Genomic DNA, 24,190 nt, shown 5'->3' with positions numbered 1-24,190 from the left:
TGAACACAATTTCAAGGGAAAAAAAAATCAGATGCTGCAAAACACACAGATATGCTGTATTGGCCTCACCTAGGTAAGATATCTATATCTCTTTCTGAAAATGTTACAGTACACTATAAAAAAGCAAAAACTTGCTTTCATGTCTTTTCCATGTCTCAGTTAATTCCTCTTCTTAGATAACCCTATGAGTCTTGTTCTTCTCAAAATACAATTTATTTTCTGCAGAGTAATTTTAATGGAAATTGTAACTTTCCATTTTTAAATTAAAAAACAGAAGTTTGCTTCTATCTGCTAATGAGTTTCTGTAATTGAAATATCTAAGGAAACATACAAGATATTCTGTTTGTTATCCTGACATTTCGTATAATGCAACAATGAAAACTCTTGTTACTCAGCTATTCCAATGATACAGAAACATGTGAAGTAACCCAGACAACTGTAAAAGAAAACAATTTCTTCCAGATTAACAAAACTGAAATCCCTTTATTTATTGTTCTAAACCAGATTGATTTATCATGAAATTTGAAGATTCTCTCTTTATTTTAAAACAAAGTCACTGTTTAAATAATGTCAAGGTTGAGTGCCAGAACAATTGAAACTTGCAAATGCAAAACAGAGCCTTCTCACAGTGGTATTAAAAAAGAAAAAGCTGAAGCACATCATGGAACAGGGAGATGTAACAGTGAAAATACAATAAACAAAAAGGAGCAATAAGTAAATTGCAAAATCAAATTGATCGTTTAAAAATGTGTTCATTGAGTTTCTTGGGGAAAAATTCAGAGGACTTGTAAGTGTTGAGTTATTATCTTTAAGTGGGAAAGCTGATGATCCTATTAGCTGTGGGTGCTCTAAAAAGAAGGAAGAAAAGCAAAGCCTCTGCTGAATACTTCATTAAATACTTCACTAAAAAGGAGAGATAAAAAGAAGAGTCAATGAAGGTGAAAAGCAGCCATGGGATGTGAGGCTGAATTCCCATTTTATATGTTAAAATACCTTTCGCTAAAGGTAAAAAGGAAAGGTCTGATGCTCCCCTATGGTATACAGTTTTCTCCCATATGTATTTTGTAAATGTGGGTACTTTACTGGAAATTTCCTTCCTGCAGGATATGTGAAGATGTATAATTATAGCTTGTAGAAGATCAACTGTGAACATTCATAGTGAAGCAAAACCTTCTTTAATGCATGTATATTTATCTATTTCTCATACAAGACATGATATTCTAGATGTCATACTTGACTTCTGTTATGGCTAAAATATTATAAAATTAATTATTTAAATCTTCTAGTAGAGGCCTCTGTTTCTGAGAGGGACTTCTTGCTTGTGTGGCTGACAGATGTCTATATCCCAGTCCAGTCCTGGGCAACATGGTACCATAAAACACTTGCAGAGGCCCATATTAAATTTTTAATCAATTGTGCTTACTGATTGTGATGATTCAGTCAGTGTGAGCTTACTTCAGTGACTGGACAAAGAATCTGTGTTTCTTTCAAAGTACCTATGGCTTATCTACAGTTCAGCTTTCTGACATGAACAAGACTTGGTTGGATATGACAGGCGGTGGTCAATAGGTTTGATCATCATCCATGCAAACTTGCAAATACGTTGCTTGTTGCAGTCTTTTTGCCAGTATATCACATTCCTACGGTTTAGATTTGCTCCAGCACATGCATCATACCACCAGCCTCCCCCAGGAATGCCATTGTGCTCCAGTTTAGCACAATTCTGAAAGTAATTATCATTATCTCTGTCCTTGGTGGTGAACTTCTGGTTGTCATGAAGATAGGCTTCTGTGTCCAAGGTCAGAGCATCAGTGGCGTTGCCTTTGTATAGACCTACTCTGATTCGGTACTGGGACTCTTCATCCTCAATAAGGAATGGTTCGTATTGTCCCCATTTGATTTCTGCATTTAGGTCTACAAGTTTAACTCCAAGTATATATCGCACAGAGCTGCTAGTTAACTGATGAATGTATTCATTTCCTAACCAGTGGTTGTCGTGAATGGAGCCAAATCCATATTTGTAATCCTGCCAGGTCCTATCAAAGTCGACTGTACTATTGGCTGTAATATGCTGGATTACTGTCCAGCCGCCATCCTGCATGTTACAAGAGACAACAATTGGGTCCTCCTTGGGTTGGATGATGTAAAGACCATCTCTGGAATTTCCTTTGGAGCGCTGAAAAATCTCAAAACAATCTCTTGGATAGCCTGAGTAGGGAAAAAAAATGAAGTAAACTTCTTTTCAAATAGTTAATTTTAGATATTGAACTCTTTTCTTTAGAGTTGCCTTCTGGCTGGAAGCTGACTGACTTCATCCCAGCTGGTGGGCACCTACCTAGCTAAAGAGGGAAGATTTCAGGGCAGAACATGCATTAAATGTTCATAAATTCAAAAAAGGATTTGTTACCCTGTCATGCAACAGAAGGGTGATTTTGCATTTATGACAGAAATGTGGTTAAAAAGCTGAAAGTTATATACAGGCCATTCCTCTTACTCCTGTAGTTTTCCAATTTGAGCAGTCAGCAAGTTTGCAGTTCCTTGTGATGTGTTTGGACCATTGTTTTAACTAGTAGAGCTAGCCTTATCATCAACAAATGAATCTAATTTTTCTTCAACCAATTCTTCAAGCATCTGTAACATTCTCAAATTAAATTCCAGTAAGTATATCACATGTTCCTCGATAAAAGAGAGATATTAAAGCACATTTCTTGCTAATACAAACCTTAAAAATATCTGAGAATTTTCTTAGGAACAACTCTTGTCACCGAAACTCCAGGTTAAATCTTACCACTGATTTGTGGGTAGAACTACAATGTTGTGCAGTGCTTTTCTACTTTATTGTTTATCCAGTAGACTCAGAAGATGATAAAAATGACGTATAAGGCTTGAGATGACCCTCTTTATTGAGCTGAAATATATATACTGTATTTTGTAAATATAACTTGCTTATAAGTTAACCTTGCTGTAGTATATTATCAAGCATCTCTGAGATTAAGTCCCAGTGCTCTGCTTTTTGAAATGGTCTGTGAGACTTCTGAGAGACACAATTTAAATTATTTAAATATAAATTTATAGATGTATGTATTCAGATATAGACAATTCTTTTTTAGTGAAGGATGTTATTCAGTGTCTGTTACATTACTCAGAAGTGTTTATGAACTGAAGTCACTCACTTCTCCATAGAGTTGCAAGGTGTGTTATTATACTATGCAATATTTGTAATTTATTTTTAATAAAAACTTGACAATTTTAATATCTCCATGAGAAAAATTCTTGCAGACCATCTGTGATGTAAGATGATAGCCTTTCAGACCTATGAAATCCTATGTTCTGTCCTGACAATGCTGATAGGAATTTAGATACTGCAGTAAGAGCTTAAATTTTTTCTTCTGGGAAGCCGGGGTATTTCAGGAAGAGTATGGCGGAAAAGAAAAGGAGGGGGGGAAGGAAAAAATATTTCAAAACAATAAAGTAAAAGCTCAGAAAAACCCCCGCTCTCTACCCAAATCAACAACCAGAGAGCCCCTACTGATCCTTCTAGTGAACATATTCTTTTTCTTTTCTTGAACAGAGGAACAGAACCTGAAAAGTGTGAATCTCAATGTATGGACTTGTGACAAACAGATTAAAAGTACACTAAACAGTCTGCTTAGTGTGAAAAACACCAAAATGCCTCCCACTTTCTTGAAAAAGATAGGACCATGAGTGACTATTTTATCTTCTACTGTTGCTGCAGTGAAGTATATCATGGAGTTTTCTTCACAGAATTATTAAATTTATCCTCTTCCAACTGGAAAGCATTGTAGACTTAAATAACTGTCACTACTCTCTTAAAAATCTGGTTCCCAGTATTATCCTATTAATGTCCATTGTCCGTCTTTTTCTTTCTTGTGTCATGCTTTCTTGTGTCATGTTTTCTTTTAGTTAAATAGTGCTTCTTTGTGGGCAATAAGCCCCAATGGACCACGAGGACAACTGTATTTTTAACCAGTCTTTGTTTTACCAGGGTAAATTCTGTTAGGATGAATGAGGTCTTTTATTATCTAGGGTTAAGATTAGTCTTCCATTCCTTAATTGTTTTAGCAGCTTTTCTATACTTTTTTCACTGCAGATTAACCTCCTGGAATATGGGTAAAACTTGCACACAGTTATCTCAGATGGCCTTACATGGTGCCCCCCATTCTTCCCAAGTCTTGTTAAAAATACCTCTGTTGATATATTCTAGGATTGCATAAGTTTCTTTTACTCTAAATATTGGTCTTTGGATCATTGTAACTGCTAAAGTCCTTGCCTTGCAGTAAAATCTAGACTTTGGGGTTTCATTTTTCATGCCAATGGTATTACTTAATCTGATTTTTTTTTCTGTGTAATATTCTGAATTTTTGTAGTGGTGTTTCTCTACTTCATTTTATCATTAAATTTTATCAGCATGTACCTATGTTTGCAGCAGTATACTTAATAAGAATATTGAAAAGATCACTTAAAAGCAAATACTTCATCTCCCTTTGACTTTGTGGTTTAGTTTTATACCCAAGTCATTGTCATTTTCTTTTCAATCTCTGCTGAAATGACAGTCATTCTAACTTGTCTGATTTAATATTGTAAAAAGTATTATGTCATAGGCTTTGTAGAAGTCCAGATGGGCTAAACCTGTTAGATAGTATTATTCATAGTATCAGCATTGCATTAAATATAGTCTTTTATATTTGATATTCAGTAGTTTATTGCAACGTCTAAGCCACTTGGGACATATACATGTGTATATAGGCTTTGCACAGTCTTGCTTTTATGTCTTTCATTGCCTAATGGAATCTACAGCCATGAACAGATGATTCTCAATACTATCTGCATGACATTATTAAATATCCTGAAAGAGTGGAATTGTGTACGTGACTCTGCACCCAAGCTGTTAGAACATTTGCCTGGTAGACATAGTCTGACTCTAAATCTGATCGCATATAATGATGTCCAAGCCAATGATTTATACGGTGACACTTGTATTTGCCCTTCTCCGTGAATATTATTAATGCAGAAAAGAACAACTCCTAGAGAGAGATAATGAGAAAATTATTTAGGCTGATTGTTAGAGGATTCACTTGTAAAGTGAACTTTATAAACTCTGAAGTGCCAGCAGTCAGAGAGAAAAACAAATCAATCCTGCTACTCTTTTTGTGTATATTTGATGTGGCATCTACTCTGGTAGATGGATTAGAAAACCTACCAAGTTGGATTTTGCAATCTAGATAGGCAGAGGGTTGTCTCAGTGATAAGTTACAATGGTATTTAGGTACTGAGGTGTCAGATGTAATCTAAATATGATTTTCCTAAGAATAAATCTTCAAATGCCACAAATCTTTTTTTTTTAAACAAAAAAACCTTGTTAATTCCTCTTGAATTAGATGGCTGAGCAAGGGTTTTAAATATTCTGGGCTTCAAGGCAAGACATGTTCATACTGCAAACTATTTTTGCAGTGCTAACTTTCAGATACATTGGCTGAAAATGTTACAGCAAAGCAATGAAGTAAAACACAGAATGCATCCAAATCACTCATGAGTACCTTTATCATTGCTGTTACCCAGTGTCTCATAGCCTCTTTGGGGTAGAAGGTGGCCATTTGCCAAGACCATATCCTCTGTGGTGCCCACTGACACAGTATGACAGAGCAAGAACAGAATAAATCCTGCTGAGCTTGTCAACAGCATCATCCTTCCGAGTCAATCCTCTTGCAGCAATACAGAACTGTAACACAGACTGGAATGGAAAATGGAAGGATTTCATGACATGAAAATTCTCAAGGAGAAAGATATTGAAACAGCTAGCCTCTGCCAAAATTGGCTTCTATCTTTCAAGGACCTCTCTTTTCCCTGATATCTCACATTTTATTTCAGGCTGATCATTTCTCTGACATAGACCACTGTGCTGTGACACTTGGAACATCTCTCACCTCTGTCACCTTGTGCCATTCTGGGCAACGAACATAATGTAATTTGTGTGTGACAAAACGCTATAGGAAGTCATGTAACAACAAAACAAAAAGCACATCTTGTATTAACCAGAATGGTGTTTTGCTTATTCTCAAAGTCCAAACTGTATTGAAAAATATGCACCAATGAGCAAACTGGCTGGCTCTGATGACTATCTATACTCAAAGACATGGCTTTCTGAGATCTGGGAATATTTCCATGCACTGGAGAAGTCACCTGAACACATCTGGACTTTTTATGAATTTCCATCTACAGCTTTAAATAATGGCTCACAGATTTAAATAAGACCAAAAGAAAAAAAATCCATAAACAAAGCAAAAACTCTGAGTAGCCTCTTTGAAACCCACAAGGGTTCAATATATAGAATCATGCTGGTTTTGAGACTCATTTTGTCCTTCTTTTGGAGTTTCACATTCACTAAGCCTCCATCCAACATAGCAAGAAGGCTTAGGCTTTTTCTGGAGTAACTCCTGGGGTCCTTACTTAGACAAATCCCAGCTTGACTGAAGAAGAGTTTCTATATCAACAACTGCTCAGACTGAATCAGGATAACAAATGTTTCCTGCACTCTCAAAAGACATGTATACTTAGACTCTAGCCAAATCTTAATTTTAAAACATTTTTTTTAAGGACTGAGCTCCCCACAGTGACTTTGACAAAGGAGGAAAATAGATCCAGCAAGCAGGTCTTCAGTCAGAGTTTATTTCCTGGCAGCATCAGCACAGAGCCTACAGAGGCCAGTCCCTTCTCCACAGTGGTTTATGTTGCAACAGGGCCACATTCCTTATAAATCTAATGACTTAGCAGCAAATTCAGCAGTGTTCCAGAGACAAAAAATATTCAGCACTTTTTTTTTTAAATGTCCAAGATAAATCATTGCAATAAAGTTCAGTTTTGAAAGTTAATTTTTATACCTGTCATACAGGAAACCAGCAAACCAGAATGTTCTACTCTAACTATTCAGTAACAATTCTTATTTACTGTTAACATACAATTTGTTACTTGATGCAAAGCTGATGATTTGGCATCAGGATTGTAACAAACTGGAAAATAATCTTCCATGAACTTCAACACAGGGTTTTCCTTAAAGCACTGAAGTTCTGCTGTGCCTGTATTTCCCACTGTCATGTAATCTTTTCCCTGAAAGCTTCTATTATTGTTGCTATTATTAATCACTCTATTATAGATTACTTAAAATTAAAACCTAACCCACAAGCATCACTAAACTTCAGGAAATCTGTAATTGGATTTGGAGGGGTTTTTTTAGCCTGTTTTGTTTTAATTTTAGCATTTTTGAGTGAGTCAGTCTTTTTTCTTCCCTCACATATATACATACTGAAATGATTTACAGATTCACTTAATTCCATAATAGAACTTGGTATTATAAGTTATTAAGAAAGTAACTACGGAAAACAGCACTAGACAGGCACCTTACCTCTTTCAAGTAAAGCTTGGCAAAGGAAAACATACTCAAATGAATGATCTCATTCTCTGCAGTTGTACTTTGCTACTTAAGTCCAGGTGAATAAATTAGCTCTAACACACTATCTCAAATGCAGCAAAATTGCATCTTCATTATTTACCACTGTGTGTGTCTGGTGGACTTTGCTCTGACACATTACACTTCCAAGAAAGTATGAATTATAAAGTACAAAGTTCTTCCGTAAAGATTAAAACAACACAGGAACTAAATTAGATTTTCTTTGATGAATAGAGAGGTGCGGTGATGAAGAACCATTATGAGGTTTTAATTCAGAACATTACTTATTTTCCTTAAATACATACAGGCAGATACTCAAATTTACTGTCTTTTTGCATAGGTGAATTAACTAGATGCTATACAGCTAGTCACATTTAAAATTGCATAGAGACAACTTGATTTTTAGCTATTAGGAACAAACTAACCATAAACCTTGCTATCACTTCATGTTTTATTGTGAATAAATCAGACGCAGTGTCTTGAAGTTATAGTCATGGAAAAAGCAAAAGCAGAACAAGCTGACCAATAGTTTTCTATTTTAGATTATTTGGATTAAAGAGAGCTACTGAATATTAAAAAGTATTATTTTTTAAGGTCAGAAGTGTGATGAATTAGACTAATTGTTTCTATGTATTTGTTGCACTATCTGCGTGACCTTTAGATGATGTCTAATCTGGCCTTTACCCTTTTCAAGATGAGCCAACATGGCAGTTTTTGTGCTCCTTGATCCCCTGCAACCCACTTTGATCAGATTCCATCCCTGAAAGAATGCACAATTAAAACTGATGGAGCATTTAAGTCCTGTTTGAGCTCCACTTGAGGATTTATACTTTGCATAATTTCTGTTGTTCAATAATTCATCCTCAGTGACAGCACAACATGTGAGGATTTGTGTTTCATAGAGTTTTGGAAGGGACCTTAAAGATCATCTAGTAACCCTCCCCCTGCCAAGGACAGGGACACTTTCCACTAGACAAGGTTGCTCAAAGCCCCATCCAACCTGGCCTTTAACGCTTCCAGGGAAGGGGCATCCACAGCCTCTGCAGGCAACCTGTGCCAAGGCCTCTCCACCCTCACAGTGAGGAAATTTCGTGCACAATTAAATAAATATAATTAAAGTTTTAGGGATGATTTTTTCTTGTAACATTTAAAACTCAGGGATATTTCTCTTCATTTTTGAAGTACAAGCAATGTTTTATTATACATGAGGATAGCCACAGAGAGTCACAAGAGTATCTTTTCCCTGACACTAGTCAGTAGTAGAGATACAGGAAAACATATTCTATCTGCTTTTAGCATTATGCAGCTCAGAAAGACATAGTCTTTTCTGAAACAGTATGTTAAGAAACAGCAGGAGAAGGTACCTTCCCCTTCTGTCCATATTGATACACTCTAGAAAACACCATTGACTTCAGTGGTATCTACTCAATACCAGTATTTACATCACTGTGATATAAAGAAGGGTACATCATTGTTTTGTGCCTATGATTCCTACATTTTCCATCACTGTTTATCTCCTTGACGACTTTCCCTTTTTTTTTTACTTTCTTGCTCTTCCCTTTGTTGATTTCCAAACTTTCATTTGAGCTGGCAGAGCAGAAGTGAAGTGGGAAGCATTTAATTAGAAGAAAGAAGAAAGGGCAACAACATTCAATTCACTCATGCTCAGAAAGACAACTATTTCTGTATATAAAAAACTTCTAAAACAACGAAAATCATTACACATCTCTCTGCTCTTGGTCAAGGATACTGAGAATAATTTTTCAGTCCTGATAATTATTTATCTTAAAGTAGGACTACTCTACACTAGTATGGTATAGTTGTATGCAGATTTTTAAATATGGAATCAACATAGTGACTTGTTAGCCATGTTAATTAAGACAGTTTCTCAGCCCAATGACCACATACTCCTACTCTGCAATATGCTGAAGTTTTAATTATCTCTCTGATTCTGATCAGCTTTAACTGGCAAGCATTCACTTATTTTTTTCCAATGCAGCCTCTCCTATGTAGCAAGTCTCTTCACAAGTTCTTTTATAAAGTTTAACAAGTCATGGCACACAGGGAAGAATTTGACTGAGATTGATCAACTTACTACTTCATCAAGCTCTGAAGTTAGCTGCAAAGACAAACTGGTTACTATATTACAACTAACCAGACTCTCTGTATATGGATATGAAAATCATCTATATCTAACCCATATAATGAAATCTATCACCTATAGCAAGGACAAAACAATGATAATTTACCTTAGTAGTCTGGAAAATGATGTCAGTAAGTGCCAGTAAATATTATAGAATCATAGAATTGCTTAGGCTGGAAAAGACCTTTTAGGATCAAGTCCAACACTGCCAGATCCACCACTGAACCATGTCCCTCACTGCCACATCCACACATCTTTTAAATACCTCCAGGGATGGTGACTCAACCACTTCCCTGGCAGCCTGTGCCAGTGCTTAACAAACCTTTCAGTGGAGGAATTTTTTCCTAATACCCAATCTAAACCTGCCCTAAGCAAGTTGCAAGTAGCAATTTGAAGCTGTTTCCTCTTATCCTTTCACTTGTTGGGAGAAGAGACAAATAACACCACAACCTTCATTCAGATAGTTGTAGAGAGTGATAAGGTCTCCCCTCAGCCTCATTTTCTCCAGACTAAACAATCCTCGTTCCTTCAGCTGCTCCTCATCAGAGTTGTTGACCTGCTTCGTTACCCATCTCTGGACACACTCCAGCACCTCAATGTCCTCCTTGTAGGGAGGACCCCAAAACTGAACACGTTTGAGGTTCAGCCTCACCAGTGCTGAGTACAGGAGGACAATCACTTCCTTGGTCCTGCTGGCCATGCTGTTTCTGATACAAGCCTAGATGCCATTTGCCTTCTTGGCCACCTAGGCACACTGATGGCTCATGTTCAGGTGGCTGTTGATGAACAACCCCAGGTCCCTCTGTGCCTGACAGATTTCCAGCCACTCTGCCCCAAACTTGTAGCATTGCATGGCATTGTGGCCTAAGTGCAGGACCCCACACTTGAACTTCTTGAACCTCATACAGTTGGCCTTAGCCTATTGATCCAGCCTGTCCAGGTCCCTCTGCAGACCCTTCCTACTGTTACATGGATCAACACTCCCATGACAGAATTGTTTTGGTTGGAAAGGACCTTTAAGATCATCAAGTCCAACCATTAACCTAACACTGCAAAACTCACCACTAAGTCATGTCCCTCAGCACCTCAACTATGTATCTTTTAAATACCTCCAGAGACAGGGACTCCACCACCTCCCTGGGCAGCCTGTGCCAGTGTTCAAGAACGGTCTCAATGAAAAAGTTCTTCCCCATGTCCAATCTAAACCTCTCCTGGTGCAACATGAGGCCATTTTCTCATGTTCTAGCATTCATTACTTGGGAGAAGGGACTGATCCCCACCTCACTATAATCTACTCTCAGGTAGTTATAGAGAGTGATCATGTCTCCCTTCAGCTTCCTCCTCTCCAGGCTAAATAACCTCAACTACTTCAGGCATGGCTCATAAGACTTGTTTCAGCTTTGCATTATCTGCAAACTTATTGAGTGTGCACTCAATCCCCTTATCCAGGTCATTGATACAGATATTAAACAGAACAAGCCCCAACACTGATCCCCAGGGAACACCACTGGTTAAGTGGCCACTAACTGGATTTAAGTCTGTTCACCACAAACAACTCTTTGGGCCCAGCCATCTAGCCAGTATTTTACCCAGTGAGGAGTACACCTGTCCAAGCTGTGAGCAGCCAGTTTCTCCGGGAGTATGCTATAGAGTCAAGGGCTTTGCTAAAGTCCAGGTAGATTACATTCACAGCCTTTCCCACATCCACCGAATCACCTTGTCACAGGAGATCAGGTCAAGCAGTATCTGCCTTTCATAAACCCATGCTGACTGCATTTGATCAGCTGGTTGTCCTGTACTTGCCACACAATGGCACTCAGGATAGTCCACTCCATAACCTCTCCCAGCTACCTTCCAGTGAAGTGGGACCTCCCTCAGCTAGGACTGCTGATAAATGAATGAAAGTGTCTTGGCAAGTACTTCCACCAGCTCCTTCAGTAACCTCGGGTGGATCCAATCCTGCTCCATCAACTTGTGTGTGTTTAAGTGGTGTAGGAGGTCACTGACCATTTTCCTTTGGATTATAGGGGCTTCTTTCTGCTAATCTTCTTGTTAAAGGCAAAGAACACAATCAGTATCTCAGCCTTTTCTTCATCCTTTGCCACTGTTTCCCCCCACAGCCAATTAACAGTCCTCCATCCTATTTTTGTTGCTAGTGTATTTATAGAAACATTTAAAATTGTCTTTTATGACAGCAGACAGATTAACTTCTAGTTGAACTTCGGCCCATCTAATTTTCTCCCTGCATAACATGACGTCTTTGTAGTCCTCCTGGGTTTCCCATCCCTTCTTCCAAAGGTCATAGACTCTCCTCTTTTTCCCGAGCTCCAACCAAAGCTCTCTGTTCAGCCAGGCTGGACTTCTTCACCACTGGCTCATCTTTTGGCACAGAGGGAACGCCTGCTCACAAGCCTTTAAGATTCTTGAAGAAAGTCCAGCCTTCCTCTGCAGCTTTGCCCTTCAGTACTGCTTCCCATGGGATTCCATCAGCCAAGCCACAGTCTGTCCTCCAGAAGTCTAAGGTGGCAGTTCTGCAGGCCTCATTCCTTGCTTGTCCAAGAATCAAAAACTTACGAAGTTTTTGGCCCAAGATGGCCTCTGTCATTAAGGGAAGGACTTTGACACAGGCTAGCAACTTGTGTATCCAGGATCTTCAAAAGGCTTAAGATGGGTTACTTATGGCTTTGTAATTGTTGCCAGAAACACGTAAAAATGCTAACTTTCATACAGCAATCTTGTTCAGCATACCAAGAAATTCAAGAGATAATGTTCTACAGAGGCAAGGCTTGCAAAGAACAGCTCAGTGAATACCTTTCCTGAAAGAACTTTTCTGGGTGCACAGCACAAATAATTACTCTGAAAAAAAAAAAAAGCTCAACCAACCAAACAACAAAACCAGGCTATAGAAATACTTCTGCAACTTTGAATGACTTTGAATTGCTTTGCAACCTTGGCTAAATGCACTTTGGTATCTTTGTGTAGGATTAGTAACAGAAAACACATTGATAACACTTTTCACTTGTTCTTGAACTTCTGAGCTGGCAATGGCATATGAAGTGTTTTGTCTGACAGAACAGAAAGCAGTTATTAACTGCTGAAACACATTGCATGTAAGACTATTTTTAATACAACTTCTAAATCTTCTTTTACATATTAACTATTTGTGAGATGAACCATTTTTTGAGAAATGAACCAAGGTATATATTTTTGACTGAAAAAACCCAAACCACAATAAGAAAAGAAACTTAGGCAAACATTTTCTATCCTGTTCTGCTAAGAGTCTGAGATAGAAAGTCTCTTTAAGGGGGCTGGCAATTAATACAAGGTACTATAATGAAGGAAAAAAATTACAAACAATTTCTCATAAAGAAAGACAGGAACCATAATAAGATCTCAAAATGTCTGGTTCAAGAGTTCTTTAAAAATTTGAAAGTCAAAATGGAGTTGTGCAAACAAGTGGAATAAAAGGACAAATTCCTAAGAGTGACTATACAGGAATAACAAAGTAGGATAAAGTTAGAGGTTATGATTTAAAAGTTACCATTAGCAAGGGTTATAAAAACCTGACAAATATTCTGTAAATGGATTGGAAGTAAAAATAAATCAAACCCAAAAATGTATCAATTATTGCGGGAGGAGGGCAAATGGCACAGATTTAATGCCTTTCTTTTGTTGCAGATTTCGTAAACAGTGGTCAGATACTGACATTCATTTTAATGAAGGAGTAGGACTAGAGGTCAGATTAGGTGAAAAGCATCTCATAGATATTGAAGAAGTTAGGTATTTTCAAATTGGCAAGGACAGATTAAATTATACAGGCAACTTATGAATGTGCAAGAAGAGTCCTTTCTGAACCAGAAGTCATGGAGGTGCTAGAGGATTTCGGTGGGAATAGTAGAGACTTAAAAAGGGAAAACTAAGAGACATAAAGAACAGTGAACTACATTTCAAAACACGGAAAATAAGAGAACTAAAAAAAGGGGATGAAAAGGTGATGAAAAGCAGTCAGAGTAGACCAGTGAAGAAAGAAATCAAACCAGGTTAGTTCCTCCCTGCTACATAGATCTGTTTTGTTTGCAACCTTTGGCCCTTCCTCTAAACATTCTATAGGAAGTTCAACACATTTCAAGTTATGGGATTCAATGGCATCCAATAATAACCTTTAAACAATTCCAAAGCACCCTTCACCCTCCATCCTATAGGCAATACTTCACTCTGCAAGGAGTTCTGGGAGACTTTCTTTGGGTTTCACACCAGAGGCAATGATCTATTTCACCTTTAGTAGTCTCCAGAGCAGTTAAGTCTGCCTTCCAATTTTCACCAATTAGGTTGATGAGGGTTCCTCTGCCTGTCACTATTCATCTGAACCTCACTAGGTTTTTGTGCTTACTGACATCAGTCACATAGTATAACAACAACATGATGCAGTGACCACAACCTGTGACTTGTGAGGCTCAGATCAGAGGTTTGGGAAAGCTTGCTCATCAGGAGTTCTGCAGCATTGAAACAGCTTTCCAATATGGGTTGTGAAAGCTCCATGCTTGGATGTTTTTAATACTGGCTAGACACAGCATGACTGAACTGAACTACTGTTGGTGATAATCCTGCTCAAAGTGAGGGTGACTAGAGACTACCAAAACAATGAACACTTCCATCATCAATTGTCTGGACTCCACAGATAATAAGCCTTAAAATTATCTAGCACTGCCTGCTTGATCCAGATTTGGAATATTGGAAAATATAACTCAAACATCACGTTTTAAATGCTGCTTATCTAGATATCACTCAGCGTTCAGGATAACTTCTACTACAAAAAAGACATTTAATAAAATCTGTAAAAAATATATTCCACCTCAATGCACCAGTGTTACCTTAAGTACCTGATCAAAAACAAATGCCAAAAAAAAATTGATCAGTACCTGCACAAGTATTTTATTCAACACTTTGGCTATCAGCCCAAAGATTTTTAACAAGCAATCTGTTGATCTTCGATTTGAATCTGTTAGCATTTAGTTTAAAATACTGTATCTTAACCTTGTAATATAGGAGTCTAAAAATGATTTTCTCTAAAAATGATTTTCTCATCTGGAACAAGAAGCAGCTGAGAGCATTGTCATGGCAACCATCTTATTTCCAAAGTGAGATTCTGTGACAACTGTTGCTCTCTGGCAACCTTACAGATGAAACAGCATTGCATTAAAAAAAAAAAAAACCAACCAAAATCCAAGAAAAAAGAAGAGCTTTTCATACAGAGCAATACACCATCACAATAAATGCTTGGAAGGATCATAGAATGTTTCACAACGTGAGGCAGGCTTTAAATAAATTAAACTCTCAGTTTGATGATGAGCTCAGGGAAACAAACGAAAAGTCCAAACACTTATATCACATATATCTCATCACACTAACATGTGTCTTTCAGCTGACTGGAATCAGTCTCTCTTGGAAATTATCACTATCACAGATATCACTTTCTCGCATTATCTACATGACTTAGTTTCTTGATTCTGCTGCTAAAATGGATAGCAATGTGAATAATATACAGGGCGGATAGGGTGGGAGCATAAAAATTCACAGAATCACAGGACCACAGAATCTTAAAGGTTGGAACGGACCTTGAAAGAGCATCTAGTCCAACCTCCGTGCCAGAGCAGGGCCACCTAGAGCAGGTCACACAGGAACTTGTCCAGGTGAGTTTTGAATGTCTCCAAACAAGGAGAATCCACAACCCATCTGGGCAGTCTGTTCCAGTGCTCCCTCACCCTCACAGTGAAGAAGAACTTTTTCCTTGTGTTTCTTTGGAATCTCTTATGTTCTAGATGGTACCCGCTGCCCCTTGTCCTATCACTGGACATCACTAAGAACCTTTCTCAGCCTTCTGCCCACACTCCTTCTAATGCACCCCAGGATGACATTGGCAAAGAATTTCACTGCCTACAGCTCTCCCCAGGAGAGAGGTTGAGATCATATTACTAGAAACCCGTAATACCACTTTAACGTACTGATTCTGAAACTTGACCTATAGAATTGAGAAATAAAGGGAAGTTCCCTTACAGACATCAGGGTTATGGTTTAAATTATTATTTACCCTTTCTTCAGTGTGGTTAGCTTAATGACCTCTTGTGAATACTGCATTTGAAGTATTCCTGGTTATGGCATACTTGGGCAACAGATCACAGTCACTCAAGAGGACACTATCTGCAAATGCCACTGCAGTACAATACACATGTGAATACTACATTCCTACAGTGCATATTAGGAGTTTTTCATCATCTGTGATCTTCAGCCATCGTGTAGAATAGCAATAAGGGTGTGTTCAACAGCTGAGACCAATAACCCAGAGAAAGAACACTACATTTCCCTTTGAAGTTAACGCTATATCGGAGCAAGACCTTCAAATGCATTTACATATTTTTCCACAGGTATTTATATAACTTGAGTGCACAGGTAATTTTGGTATTTTGGCCTGTATTTTGTTCATAAAGGAGCTAACTGAAGCAGGTAAGCACTATGAAAAATAGCAGACACAGCAGAGCTCACTTCATAGTTTGGACTTCTGTTGATAAACTCTATTCATATTCTCAGTAATACATGTTGTTGTTGCAGAAATATCTGCTTGTTCAAATTCCTAACTTGGAACACAAAATAATTACTAGACAGTAAAAGTATCGAAACATAAACTTTATGCAAATTATTAAAAATATGTGAAGTAAAAGTAGGCAACATGAGCACCCTTTAAAAGAAAAAAAAAAACCCCAAACTGCTTAAATCAAATCAGAAATGTCTGTATAGCCATAGTAACTTCTTACAAACAAGCACATTTAGAAAGCGTTACGTTTACCTGCTTTTAAAAAGGCCTATCAAATTTGGACAACGTACAAAAGATCAAAAAAGGCTAACAAGGTACTGGAAAGCTAGAAAGGCACTTAACGAGCTTCAAAGGGCAAGAGCACTGTATATAAAAGGTACACAAACAGCTACAATGTATCAAGGAGATCGTGAAGATTCTTCCTAATACAGACTTCAGATTGAAAGAGGCAGAATTTTTCAAGTGTGTTTCCTATGCTAAGTGGGCTGAAAGCAGCAAGTGACTTTCAGTGTCAGATGCTGAGATTTAAGTTGACATTTTTCATGAGGAGCTACCCATGCCCTCTGGATGCTTGTGTTTTGGGTTTTTTTTCCCCACCAAAAGAAAATCTGTAAACACTGCATTTTGTTAAACTCTTGTGTTTTCAGTGAACTACAGTTGACTCTGTACAGTCTTTCTGATGCTGTGCTGAGGGTACACCTAAATGGTTTCAAAAAAAACTAAACAGTAAAATAAGCTCCAAACACATTACAAAGAAGGCCTTGCAATTTGATCAGATCTTTCCAGGACAAATGGCCTCTCCAACATTAGCTAGATACCTGATGACAAAAATAATTGGTTGCTACCACTAAGCACTTGAAAGCACAAATGATGTATACAATTATTTCTGCCAGCACCAGCTGAATAGATTTTGCTACAGCAATTTCAGCAAGACCCTTGTAGTCTTCAAAAAACAAAGGGCAAACAGAACTGAAAAAACTGTGTAAATACTGTGTGAATGGAATTAATAGGGAAGCAAAGCCAAAAAAAAAAAAAAAAAGCCAAAAAAGGAGTATCAACACTATAATTCAAATCCAAAAATGAGAGGATTTCAAGATGAGGTTTCTCAAGGAATCTCTACCAACTGTCTCAAGACTCACGTGCTTAACATGCAGAACCCTTACAAAGCTACAGGTTTAAGTATCATTTTTATGAAAGGATCACCTGGATCCTTAATCACATACCTAGTAACACCACCATGGTTCAATTCTCATCACTTTTTGGTATATATGATGATGGATGCTACATTTATTCCACCATAATCTTGTCTTTTTCTAACTGCTCCACCTCTCATCTGAGCTCCTCTTCTTTGTAAGAGATAATGTTTAATGCTGCAAAAATACAGCCTCACTAAAAGGCTTAATCTCGGTCTCCAATTTCTTCAAATACTCTTTCCCCTCAGGGTGTTCTACTACCACATTCAAGAAATGAAATCTTTATTGATACAGCTCATACATTTCCCACCTGCCCAGGTGAAGTAATCTGGACCACATCTATGGATGGCTGAGAAAGCAAACCGCTAGGAAAAGAAACACTTGTCCTTATTCCCAAAAATTAGTTCAAAGCCTTAGTCTGTTCTGAACAAAAAGTATTACTCAGATATTTAACTGGATTCTCCTTCCATCTGCATGGTGAACAGCAGTCCTGTGCCCCGCACACACAAGACTATTAGCTTGAGTGTCCTCTGTTCTGAAACACACAGGGAAGTGGTACCCAAACAGAAGATCCTTAAAGAATCCAGAAAGCTTCTAAAGAGAACACTCTAATATTTCAAATAGAAAATATTCCCTTAAAAACACTTTTAGTTTTTCACTTATCTATTTGCAAATGAGTTTAACCACCTTTTATATTCTTTTTTTGAAGTTCCTATTCATCTGCAGAAAATCACTCAAGAATTCTGTTTTAGTTCAAAAATGCCATCAAAGGTTTTCTGACGTACATTCACTAACATTTTCCCTTGACTGAATGACAGTCTTTAATTATTTTTTATTCTTATCAGCTATGTAGAACCAAGCACAAAATAAAAATGAGCTCAACTGTAATCTGGTTTTGTGCATCATCAATAAAAGAGCTGCCCATCTAAGTTCCACTTTTACAGAAAATTACACTGTCATTAAATCTTTGCAACTTTGTATTGGAAACAAAGGATCACACAAAGGTCACTGCCAGCATAATTTGAATGAATAGCATCATAATTTCAAAAGATCGGTTTTCCTGAAGAATCAGTATTTATGACGACAGGAGGTTCATAATCTTTTCTGAATTTTGAAACAACAGAAATCAAGAAAGCACCCACAACGTATTTGTGACTTCAAGAAGCTTTCACTAACTTAATCTGAAAATACAGTAAAACTCAATACTCTTTCTACAGACAATTTTATAACTAAAAGATCCCTGAATTTTGTATTATTTTATGGTCCAAATCACCAGATTTTACACACGGTGTCATGTTCAAAACAGTCACTAAATCCTGTTCTTTACAGGCACTGAAATGACAAAAGCTGTAAGATTTTTTAAATTCTATTTTTTCACAATTGCTGTGGTTTGCTTTTTAGCACTTCACGTGTAAGAATGTGGTTTTTATTTAGTTTGTCTGTTGGCAGACTGTCACACAGAGTGATGCTTACAATAACAGGGAAGGAAAGAGGGATCACTGAGTGGCTAGATTATAGCATTTAGGGAAGAGCCTTAAGTGAGTGCCCAGGTTTTATGTAATGACTGAGGAAAGACTGCTGCACTTGATGTCTTGAATGATATAGTAATCTTACCGAGGAGCAAAGAAACATGGGATCGCTGCTTTTTCTTTGCTCATGTGTGTAACAGGCAAATATGGAAGTCCATGCTCTTCTAAAAGCTGTGACCACAGTTATGACATACAGATATGTGTGAGTCATGAAGTTGCCAGACACCTTGGTTTGCTTTCTTATACTCATTTGTTCATATGTGCTAGCACTACTGTCAGTGTCACAGTCTAGAAAAGAATGTCTACAGAACATCACAAAAACATTTTTAAGTTATTTTTTTGCAAATCTTTATATTTAGGTCAAATCTGCCATGACAGCAATCCTTAAAATTTCTTCAGTCCCTTTTGTGTCCTTACATTACTTTGGGGATCTTCAAAGTTTTCTCCTTTCAATCATTCATGACTTCAAGTATCCTTCTAAATGAAACACTGCCAAGAGAACTTCCCTGGACGCTGGAATCTGCTATCTGTAGTATTTAGCTTGTGCAGTAGTTGTCAATACACTTTTGGATATGCTAATATAACCCAATAATTCCTGGATACAGTAGGGAAGTTAGCACAGGCAAGAAACACCTCCTGAGGTACAGCATCTATGCGCTGTGTTTTCGAGAGCACTACACGCACTGGAGTCGTTGCAGGCAAGCTGGCCTCTGGTTGCTCTTCAGCAACCAGCCAGTGCAGATACGCATCACAATCAGGGCTATCAAATAGGATCTTCCCAAGCCCTGTGCACCATAGGTGCATCTTAGGCTTTTCCTGCCCAAGAGTAAAATGTGCATTTGTATTTTTTTAACCTTTCAAGATACCCTGTTCAGTAAATCTGCTCTTCCATTGATCTGAAGTTAAAAGTTCCTTCTGTATTCCTCAGCCCATCAATGACTGATGTAAAAACTTCTATTCTCCTTCAGTTCATTAAATAAGCACAATGCATTGCCATTTATATCCATATTTCATTCTGATACATCAGAATGAAAAACATGCATTGCCACAAAGGATTTACTATTATTTATACTTTCTATCTCTTATTTTCTGAAAATAACTTTAAAATGAAACAAAAATAAAATCACAGGAATACAAATTCACTATCTATTTACTATCAATAGCAGCAGGATTAAGGTTAGACTTGGTGTTTTAAAAATTAAACTGAAATCCTTTTAGTACCTTAAGATACCATCACTGTTAGACTGAAAACAAAGGTCCTTTTATCAAACTGTAAAACAAACTTTGCCCCCTTTGAGCTACTGATCACACACCACCTTTATGTGCTATGCAATTAAAGGTCCATTAACGCCAAAGTGGAGATGTTTAAATAGATCTTACTGATTAGACGCACTTTTCACTAAACTGGAAAAGAGTAGGTACTTTAATTGCCTAGACTACTTTGGAAATCTTGACGTTGTTACTTAAAAGCTTGCTTTAATAAATATGTATAAAGAACTACATATAAATAATGCCTTGTAAAGGTGCTCTTTAAGAAGATAACCGCCTGGATTTGTTTCAGTAAGCTTATAGCCACAATATTTTGAGTATCTGATATTCATTATTAAATTTTTTCTTACAATTATCTTTGTGAGACAAGATTCTCATACTTCACACACAACATTTGAAACAGAAGTCTTAAATGTTTGCACAAAGCTTGACAGGTGCATCAGACCCAGAGGCACTTGATTATGGTATTAAGATCTCTTCACAAACACAAAAAAAACACAAGCCAGCCTTTCTCTCTGAAGCAATACACACCCTATTTACAGAGACATGATCATCCCCACTTAACCAGAAAGAATACGAAAATATTTTCAGTTCCAGTGAGGTATCCATACATTAATTTTCTTCCTTAGATATGAAAAATGGAAGCTTCTTTAATGTAGTAACTGATAAAATGATTTCAAACTGTTCTAAACACCTTCCAGGCCATCTGAAATGAGTAATGGTTGAAACAGATTTCAGTGAAATATGTCTCCTCTCCCTTCTACACAGCACATCATAAACTCAGAGCTGCCCACTCATTCAGAACAAGGCCATAAGAACCCTTAGGCTACAAATCCTGAAGATGCGGGGAGCTGACTCTATTACTCACACTCACTGCATGGAATGAGAATTCCTGCTTCTGACTGTATGCCTCTGGTGCTTACTTTCTGATGCCTCTGGTATTTCTTTGATCTTCCTGAACCGATTTAACTTTCTAAAATATAACAGAAATCCAGCTGAAAGCTGGACAATTTTCTCTTGTTAAGTCAACAAAAGGCAAAGCTGGAGAAGTACCAGAACTTGTAGTCTGGAGGCAGTATTACTCAGCCCAACCTGAGGGAGCATGTCTTCCTCCGTTTGGCAATGAGGAAATCAGCTTGCCTATAGCCTAAGCAGATTCTGTACATCTTTAGGTTCTGTTCTGTAGTTTAAGCTGCTTCAACTTACCAACTGCCTTATGTCATCGCACGTAGCCTTGCTAAAAGGCAGCTATGTCGTTTTTGGTTTTGTTTTTTTTTTTTTTACAACCAAATGTCAGGCCGAACACAGAAGAAATACTGATAAAAATCTGTAAATAGGGACAAGGAATCAAAAGTGAACTATAGCAAATATTTACTTTCTGCAGAAATACAATCTGGCATTACGCTAGTAACTGCAATAGGAAAGCTATCAAATAAACTTTCAGCGGTGTTTAAGCACAAGACCACTTTCCAACTTTAAGTGACCAAGGCACTCTGGCTAGAACCCTTTTTCTTAACAGATTTCAGCTCTAAATTTAAAACAAAATACAAACCCGAAACGCTGGTGGGGATCATGCAGTTTTCTGTTGCTGAAGGCAAGGGAGTGGTTCGCTGCATCTGATCCTGATGCTTAAAGGAATTGCCTGAACCTTGATATATCAGTTCTGAGAAAAAAAGAAGTGTTGAATATTCCATATGCTCCCCTCAGACTTTTATTAGGATCCTTACAAATCCTGTCGATTTTTTTTTACTCTGAATTCTTAACAAAGACTTCCAACTTTTCATGGCCTGAATTCTCCATTCTCCCTTAAAGACAGATCAAGACTGTGAACAGATACAATGAAAAAGGCAGAAACACTGCTGTTCTTACCTTTGTAACAAGGAAAAATGCACCAGTGTGATTACCGAACAAACTGTGATTAAAAGAAGCTACTGCAATTTGTCATTCCAGTTACTATTAAACAAAAGTAACTTGTGGCTTGTAGTTCTGAGGACAGCATAGTAACAAAGCTAAGTGCTCCATCTTCAAATAAATGCTCCCTGGTTTTCCTATGAATTTTTCAGTAAGATCCTGCTGAAGGAGGATTTGGGGGTTTTTGAAAAAGGTGGCATGACACTCATTTCAGTAAACCCAGCAAGAATATCCAAATATCTTCTTATTTCTGTTGGATGTATTTTACTTAAGACACAAAACAGAAAGACCATTCAAGCAAAACACAAGAAGACCAAAAATGCACAGTCTATTTTGCAAAGACTGGAGTCTTTGTCCAAAAACTGCTGGTTTATTTCTTCTCCAACGTCTTAAAAGTTGACTCAATCCTATGAACAAGTGCTTTTGCAGCTTATATGTTTCATGGCATACTTCTAAGTATGCATTCTAAAGACAATTTACAGCCCTCCTAAGTGTTTGGCAGAACAAATAAATGCATTAGAATTCATTTTGCTTCAGAGCTACTTTTAGGTGAATGTTAAATATCATTTTGGAATCAAATCCACATTACCCGTATTGCGTGGTTACTGTTACCTAAGAAGATAGCGACTGAGAAAATGGAAAAGAACAGCATTTATGGTAAGGAAAAAAAAAATCAAAATATTCACAGACAGTTGCTGATGCCGTTTGGTGGGTACTGCTGTCATTTTAATTTGCAAATGTTTGTCTAGTGGAGTGCAATCAAGTTTTTCAACTTTTCTGAAGTTACTGGGTAGCTTGGAAAGATGTACAGACACAGAGGCATACTCGAAGAACAGAGTTTTGGCAGTGACTGAGCGTATCTTTGGAACACAGTTAAAAAAGGTGGTAAGATTCACTTTCCTACTATAAGGTTTTTTTCTTTAACTTATAAAATTTTGTTCAACATTTGGCCTTGTATCACACCACTGATAAGATGAATGCACAGCACACAACAGCTAGTAAGAACCAAGTGTTGTAAGAAACAATACATGCAATTTTGAAACATTCATCATGTTATATAGATACCTTGGATTCATAACTAACTGGACAGAGCTTAAAAGACTTTCTGATACAGGACACCGCCTTTTCATGCCTGCTGTGGTTTAGGCCCAACCAGGCACAGGGATGATGCAGCCGCTCACTCACTTTCCTCATCTCGTGGTGGGATGGGAAGAGAAAAGGTATCGAGGGCCTCATGGAGATCCCCCAGAGCAGGATTTGCTCACTGTTTACGTACCCCAGCAGAAGAGACTACTCCACATGGGGAAGAAAACAAAACTAATGTAATCTGCCACCCACCAAAAGCAGAACAAACATAAAGCAAAACACAGTAGGATGATGAAAGGCATGACCAGCTTAAGATCACCTGTCCCAGCTCCTTTCCTCTTCCTGAGCTTAGACACCTGACACCAGCACCTTTACCTCCTCTCCCAGAGTGACACAGGGAAGGAGGGTTTTGGTCAGTCCCTCACTGTTGGTTTCTGCTGCTCAGGTCTCCTCAGGGGCATGCAGACGTGGGTTTGTCTGACGTTTGCAACTCATGCATGGGACTCCCACTTGGCCCAGCCCAGCCTTCCCCAGGGTTACCTCTCCACACAACCCTGGCCCCTCTAGCCACAGTCATCCCTCCCGCTATGGTGTCGCCCTTGGAGCTGCAGGAGGGTTCTAGTCCCACCAGTGTCCTCTGTGGGTGCAGGGAACAGTCGCGATCTCACTGTGGGCTGCAGGGTGTTTCAGGCCTCACACATCTCCTCCCTCCCTGACTCTGAGGTCCACATGGCTGACTCCCTCCCATCCCACTCGTTCCACCTCCCACTGCAGACTTCCCTTCTTCAATCGTGACTGCCTAGGTGCCAGATTGGCCCATGCAGGCCGGGAATCAGTCCAACTTAGAGCTGGGGATGCTTTGATAAATGCTGACGAGGGCAGCACTGCAGCTCCCTCCCTTGTTACCAAGCTAAAAATAGCTCTACATAAACCCAACACAATCCCCTCAAAAGGCTTTTCTGCAGAAAATACATAAAAAAACCCAATAAAAAGTGGGAAGTCCTT

General features: G+C 38.1%; 1 protein-coding gene across 1 annotated transcript; it reads right to left on the bottom strand.

The window, feature by feature from the left end:
- Positions 1 to 575: 575 nt before the first annotated feature.
- LOC104557080 (fibrinogen-like protein 1-like protein) lies at positions 576 to 24,117 on the bottom strand. The gene is made up of 3 exons (XM_061998858.1): positions 21,741 to 24,117; positions 5,559 to 5,752; positions 576 to 2,208 (listed from the first exon to the last, which is right to left on the bottom strand). The coding sequence occupies exons 2-3, from the start codon at positions 5,704 to 5,706 to the stop codon at positions 1,508 to 1,510; spliced, it is 849 nt and encodes a 282-aa protein (XP_061854842.1). The 5' UTR covers positions 5,707 to 5,752; positions 21,741 to 24,117; the 3' UTR covers positions 576 to 1,507.
- Between the last annotated feature and the right edge of the window lie 73 nt (positions 24,118 to 24,190).

Source organism: Colius striatus, chromosome 6 (genome assembly GCF_028858725.1).
Source record: "Colius striatus isolate bColStr4 chromosome 6, bColStr4.1.hap1, whole genome shotgun sequence".
Lineage (NCBI taxonomy): Eukaryota > Metazoa > Chordata > Aves > Coliiformes > Coliidae > Colius > Colius striatus.
The sequence above is the reverse complement of the archived record's forward strand: the minus strand, read 5'-3'. Positions and strand labels throughout refer to the sequence as shown.

What these genes read in the sequence shown, in the direction of transcription:
- LOC104557080 (XM_061998858.1), bottom strand. Translation starts at nt 5,706, where the DNA reads ATGATGCTGTTGACAAGCTCAGCAGGATTTATTCTGTTCTTGCTCTGT. An exon ending in GGGTAACAGCAATGATAAAG is followed by an intron (nt 2,209 to 5,558) that starts GTACTCATGAGT and finishes TTCCCTACTCAG; the next exon opens with GCTATCCAAGAGATTGTTTT.